Genomic DNA, 6,441 nt, shown 5'->3' on the forward strand with positions numbered 1-6,441 from the left:
GCATTCAAGGCCAGGCTGGATGTGGCTCTGAGCAGCCTGGTCTGGTGGTTGGTGACCCTGCACATAGCAGGGGGGTTGAAACTAGATGATCATTGCGGTCCTTTTCAACTCAGGCCATTCTATGATTCTGTGATTTAAGAAGCCACCTACAAGGCGTTGCCAGCTACACTTGAGACCAGACTTGCCTATGAGGCAGTGGTGGAGTTCCCAGAGCATGGACACTGGTCCATGCTGCAAGGGACATGAGTTGTCACGGTGACAACTCTAGGGCCCTGCTTCCCTGCATGGCAGCAAGTATGGAAGATGGATCCTTTCTGAGAGGTGTCTCAGAAAGGACAAAGCAAAGCATGGCTTGAACCTGCTGAATTTTCAGGACTGGTGATTTCTCAAAATTCAGTGATTTTTTTCCCCTCATTGAGGCTCTGTACTGTGCTCTTTGGAGACTGTGAGATCCCGTGTGGATTAAATAACACAGAGATTTACACACACAGGATTTCCAAGAAGATTTGTCATAGGCATGAATGAGCTTGGCTGATCAGGCTGAATTCCAGTTGACCCAGTAAGTGAATTCTTGACCTCTGCTTTCACAGCAGAATTAAAGGCACTTTTTTTTTGTGTGTGTGTGTGTGTGTTATTGTTATCTTGGGTTCTGGCAACTGAAACGTTTACTTTTTTATGCTGCTGAAGAAAGGGGTGCATAAGTGTGGAGCAGCCTGTGCTGATGGGGATTTGACACTGTGTTAGCAGGAATTGTCCCAGGACCCAGAGCCCCAAAGCCAAACATGCAGAAAATCCTGAAGACCCCGTTCTCCCTCTCACAGATGGGAAGTCTCTTCAAATCTGGAACTGGCCTGATCTCTCTCTGCACTTCATGCCACCGTGCCTTCTCCTTGCAGGGAAGCGCTCCATCAACGTCACTGCCTTGACGTCACCTGGGAACATTGGCCAGAGTGGCCTCCTGGGCTGCACCTTTGAGCCTGACATCTGGATGGGCAGCATAGTGATTCGGTGGGCAAAAGTTGGAGTGGCTGGATTGGTTCATGAGTTCCGAGGAGGGAAGGACCACCTGCAAGAGCAAGATGTGGTGTTTCAAGGCCGCACAGCCATTTTTGCAGACCAGGTGATCGGTGGAAATGCTTCCCTTGAGCTGAGAGATGTGCAGCTGTCTGACGCTGGTACCTACAGGTGCTCCGTCACCACATCCCGAGGGAGTGGAGCAGCAGTGCTGCAGTACCAGACAGGAGGTGAGGAAATGCTGTCTGGGGATACAGAAAAGAAACTCACGCTGTGAAACATAGGATGATGTGGCCAGGTCTGGCCACTAGAACAGGTTGCCCAGAGGAAAAGCCACCTGGACGTTGTCCTGGGCAGCTTACTTTAGATGTTTCTGCTTGAGCAGGAGTTGGGCAAAGTGGACCCATCTGGCAGTCACCATGGTGCTCTTCACACCTGAGTAGGACAGTCTGATGGTGGTTGTGTCGATCTTTTCCCTGAGATGCTGTTTCAGTGAAAGCAGACTTGGTGAAGGAATAACATGTGTTCAGAAGGGGGGCAAAGCCCAGCGTCAGCTGAGCTGAAAACTTCTTGTGAAGTCTGAAATGTTATTTTTGTGAAAGGCCAAACTGGGTTGTGTGGGTGTGCTGTTTCCTTTATTCCATGGCATGACAGAAGCTGAAAGCTGACACAATTTTTTCCCACCTCTATAAAGTCCTGAAGGACATAAAGTGCTGCTTGGCTCTGCCAAGGCTTTTGATCATGCTCCAAACTGAATATCCAGAGCTGGAAAAAATAATATGCATAAGAGGATAAGAAGAGGGTTTTTTTGGCTTTCCAGAGGTGTTGATGGCCTTACTCTCTCTTTCCATATCCTTGCTCCAGAGGAGGGAGATTTCTATTTTAATACTTCTATGCATTTTTTGTTTCTTACATTCACCACATGCAGTTTACTAGCTAATCATCTGTCTATGAAAAACCCCTATTTTTAGAATGCATGAGCTAAATGGTCTCAGAAAGACCCAGATTTTATGCCTGTTAAAGATAAAAGTGTTTTTTTTCCTTTCTCTCATACCTTAAGATATATCTCCAGCCAGAACTGTTGCATAGTAAAAATTTATCCTGTTTTTATAATTTTTACACCTTTAAAACATGATTATCAAAGCAACAAACAACGTATATCTCATAATTACCTGAAGCATTACATATTTGCTAGATTTAACCATTCACCTTGTTATGTAGGGGATTTTGTTTCTCTGGCTGGCTTTTAGCAGCACCTCTGAAGTTCCCACATGTCCCTTGAGCTCAGGGCTTGGCAGACAACATGGGTCCATGACTTCCCAGGGGAACTTTATAAGGCAGACAAGAGAATTTTTGGAAATCAGGGGAAAAAAGGCTTTCATGGCTCTACAAGTCTTGAAGAGTTGGTCCTCCAGGAGATGTCTGGAGGTTACTTTACACACTTGGTTTGAGACAAACCTTGGAGAAGCAGCCACTTCTGAACGCCATACATCATTTCAGCAACCAGGAGCCTGTCTTGGGACAGAGTTGACACTGCAGGAATGGCTGGCCAATATTGTTTTACACAGTTCCTAGGTTCCTCCCAAAAGCCTGCTTTCAACCTTGTTGCCGTGTGCAGCACTTTCCCAAGCAGTGGAGTAAGGCTGTTTGTTTCACAGACCCCACTATCCTGCAGTTCCAAGAATCAAAGAATGGCTAATACTTACCCTTCCTTGAAAGGGAAATACAGTGAAGACACAGAGATGTATTTTTCTAGTAGACCAAGGCTAACATGAAGTGTTACTGATGTTTTTGGTTTTGAAACACAGCTGTGTTTGCACTAGGCTTTAAATGTCCATTTGAGAGGGTCGGTGCAAGTTCCACAGCTCTGGCTATCTAACCCCAGCCCCAGCAGATCCAAGTGGAGCTGCATACAGCTGCAGTCCTGCTTAGCATCAGAGCCACAGCAGGGGGCTGTGTTTGTCGGTCACGCTCCTCCCATCCATCATCCCTCTCCCCCAGCCTGTGATAACACCATCAATTTTGGCACTGAGAGTAGATTCCTCTCAGCCCTACAGTGGCCGGTGCAGCCATGCTCACTGCCGTTCCAGCTGTAGAAGGCTGGATGTTTGGCAGACACAGGCAACCTCAGCCTCCTGGGCTGTGTGTCCAGGACAAGCTCAGATGGAACAAGCAGAATTACTTAAAAAACACTAAAGCTGTGCCATGACCTCAGCAGATCTTATCAAACTGGAGCACCTTATCACAAGGAGACTTTGCTCCTCTATAGACATACCTCTTCAGCCCAGTTTGTAAGAAGTCTGCCTGAGCCCATGTTTTTTGGCCACATTCAGCACTGAGATGTGAGATGTGAGGAACATCTGGCATGGCAAGCAAGTAGGGCCCAGTTCTCAGATGTTTACCTTTCTGACTCTCCTTGCTTCCCTCCCCAAGCCTTCAGCACCCCTAGGGTCCACGTGCAGACCAGTAGCAGTGGGAACACATTGCACTGCGAAGCGCCACGGTGGTTCCCTCAGCCCACCGTACACTGGACAGCATACAGCAACACTGGGAAGTGCCTGCCTCATGCTGCCAACACCAGCTATGAGCTGAACTCTGAGAATATCACTGTGAAAGTGGTTTCCTTTCTGGGCAACATTACAGCCAACGCCACGTACACCTGTGTGATTGAAAACAGCATTGCCAAGGCTACAGGGAACATCAAAGTGACAGGTAGAGATCAACAGCACCCAGAGACCATGGGCACAGTTCAGTCAGTGTGTGGTGTGCAATGGGGGATCCTGCAGCACTTCCTCCTCTGTCCTGATGAGAGGTTTTGGGAAAGGAGGAGAAGGTAGGGACCACTGATTGCTTTCCTGTGCTGGATTCAAAATAGCAGAACATTATTTAGCATATTTGGTAGATGAGGTCCCGTGGTGTGCTCAGCCCAGAGCAGAGGAGCTGAAGGGAGGCCTGATGGTGGCTGCAGCTCCTCACAGGGAGCGGAGGGGCAGCGCTGAGCTCTGCTCTGTGTGACAGCGACAGGGCCCGAGGGAACGGCATGGAGCTGTGCCATGGGAGGGCAGCTGGGGGTTAGGGACAGGGTCTGCACCACAGGGCGGTGGGCACAGCCCCGAGTGCCAGAGTTCAAGGAGTGTTTGGACACCATTCTGACATAGGGTTTGGATTTTGGGCGGTGCTGTGTGGAGTCAGGAATCGGACTCAGTGATCCTTGTGGATCCCTTCCAACTGGAGATATTCTATGGTTCTGCAATATTTGCCAGTATTCCCTTTTCTCAATTACCAGACCCCCAGTCCTGTCAGATTGAGGCCGTAGATTGCATGAAATCTGGCCCTAATCCAGGCTCCTCTCTCTCTCTGAGGTAATGGAATTAACCTGTGTTTTGTTCTGCTATTTCAGTCCTTCCTCGTGGTTAATGATTCCTCCTTTGACACAGAGACAGAAATGCCAGGGGTGGACACAGTTTATAGAAACACATTCCTTTGTATCTTAACAACAAAAGCAACAAAACGAACAAAAAACCAGGACCAAAACACTGAAACCTCAAACCAAAACCTCCAACCTTTGTCTCTTTCTTTAGCCACTTCAGCTTAGATAACTACATTTGTAACAAACCAACTGGCCTTTAGCTGTTCCTAATATCAATGTCTCTGCCTCCAGCCCATTCCCTTTATTTAGAAGTACTTATTCACAGCAAAGCAAACTTTCAAAAAAAAACTCAGCTGGAATTTGTGGTGTTTGATCCTCTTCACTCATATCTTTGACAGGTGCTTAACTACTGGCAATCTTCTATTGCATATAAGACTAAAAACATATATGTATATTTCCAAGCTGAGTATGGAAGCTTTGTGCTTGTATTTTCAGTTAGATGTCTCAATTATTCTGAACACCGTACAGAAGGGAACTCATTGGATACTTGACTTCAGCTCTGATATGTCAGGCTAATAGATGTCACAGAATCCTTTTTTTTTTTTCATTTATTTATTTTCTTACTCATCCCTATCTCCCCTAATTCAGAAACCATTCAGGATCTTGCTTCTGTAAAACTAGTATACACAATCAGTTTTCAGAATAATTGAACAGTACAGAACATCCCCATTGAAAGGGACCTCTAAGGATCACTGAGTCCAACATCTGGCTCTACCCACAATCACCCAAAACTCAAACCCTTTGTCTGAGAGCTCTGTCCAAACACTCCTTGAACTTGGTTATTAGTTTGTGTTCTACATGGAAAGGGTTATGGTTCTTCTGCAGTAAGGGCTTTATTACAGGGTGGTCCAGCAAGAGGTAGAGTCTATCAGCATTCAGAAAAGCTAGGAGCAATAGGTCTACTCTCTAATTTTGCTTTTTTTGCCGTGTTCTCCAATCTCCAATTCTCCAAGCCTCCTCTCACTATTCATCTGCTACAGATTTCAACATTACAACGGAGACCAGCTTGCACATGGTGAACCTGAACACGGAGTCAGTGTCTTCCTCCCTTCCAGCCTGTCATTGGATGCTCCTGCTTCCCATGTGTCTGCTGTCAATATAGAACATCTGGAAATGCTGTTGGACAAGGAGGTAAGCTTCAAAAGAGAAACTGATAAGCATACACCCTATATACACATTAGAGGCTATGAATCTCTAATACAGTTCACTTCTGCAAGGCCATGTTGACGACTTCCTCTACCCCCTGAGAAGTAGCACAAACCGTGCTTGCACTCATTTTACTCGGATAATCCTACTGCACTGGTGTGGTACCTACAGTAAACACTACTTACTGTGGACACCTTGAACAGGGCTATAAGGAGCTGCCAGCCTGAGCACTCCCATTTAGATTGAGGAGCACCGGGGCCATCACAAAGCGTAGGTCAACTGCCTTCAGGATTCATCAGTTTTGGGTGTGGGGCTCAAGAGGTAAACTGATGATGGAGAGCTACCAAAATAAATAAATAAATAAATCAGCTAAAATGAACATCTCTGTCCTTCCATGCAGAACAGTCACTACAGATACAGATAGATGGCAGGGCATACTTCGTGCTCTCCTTCATCTTGAGCTGAGAGACAGGAAGTGCCACAAAATGAAGCCAGTTGTTCCTTTGTATTTCTTGTCCCTGCCAACAACAGGATATTTTGATTTCAGAAAGAGATTAATTGTGGCAGCGCAGATGACTAAATAATGAGGAGGAAAAGAGGGAGATTAGCGCAACTGGAAAGTTCCAGTTCAGAATTAAACCCAGTTCTTCAACAGTTTCAACTATATAGGGAAAATCTGCCTTATTGTTTTTAAATAGGTCTCTTATCTGTCACTTCCTATCTACTGCTGTAGCATTGTCTGTAACTAGACTAACCCATTTCACAGGATACTTTCAGTGGTACTTTCTAATCAGATTTTGACCTGTTCATCTTAGGTCAACATTTCTTTAGGATAAGAAAATTTTCTTTCT

At 46.0% G+C, this 6,441-nt stretch overlaps 1 protein-coding gene across 3 annotated transcripts in view; it reads left to right on the forward strand.

Moving 5' to 3' along the window:
* VTCN1 (V-set domain containing T cell activation inhibitor 1) overlaps positions 1–6,441 on the forward strand; it is a 13,544-nt gene that overhangs the window by 2,193 nt on the left and 4,910 nt on the right. For 2 of the 3 annotated variants that reach the window (XM_019618488.2, XM_031555894.1), the window contains exons 3-5: positions 897–1,244; positions 3,448–3,726; positions 5,425–5,575. In XM_019618488.2, the coding sequence (XP_019474033.1) occupies positions 897–1,244; positions 3,448–3,726; positions 5,425–5,546 (749 nt within the window). In that variant the 3' untranslated portion in view covers positions 5,547–5,575. Of the gene's footprint in view, positions 1–896; positions 1,245–3,447; positions 3,727–5,424; positions 5,576–5,661; positions 5,884–6,441 lie in introns of those variants that run through there. The other variant, XM_031555898.1, reaches the window with a different exon arrangement.

The sequence above is a fragment of the Meleagris gallopavo genome, chromosome 1 (assembly GCF_000146605.3).
Source record: "Meleagris gallopavo isolate NT-WF06-2002-E0010 breed Aviagen turkey brand Nicholas breeding stock chromosome 1, Turkey_5.1, whole genome shotgun sequence".
Lineage (NCBI taxonomy): Eukaryota > Metazoa > Chordata > Aves > Galliformes > Phasianidae > Meleagris > Meleagris gallopavo.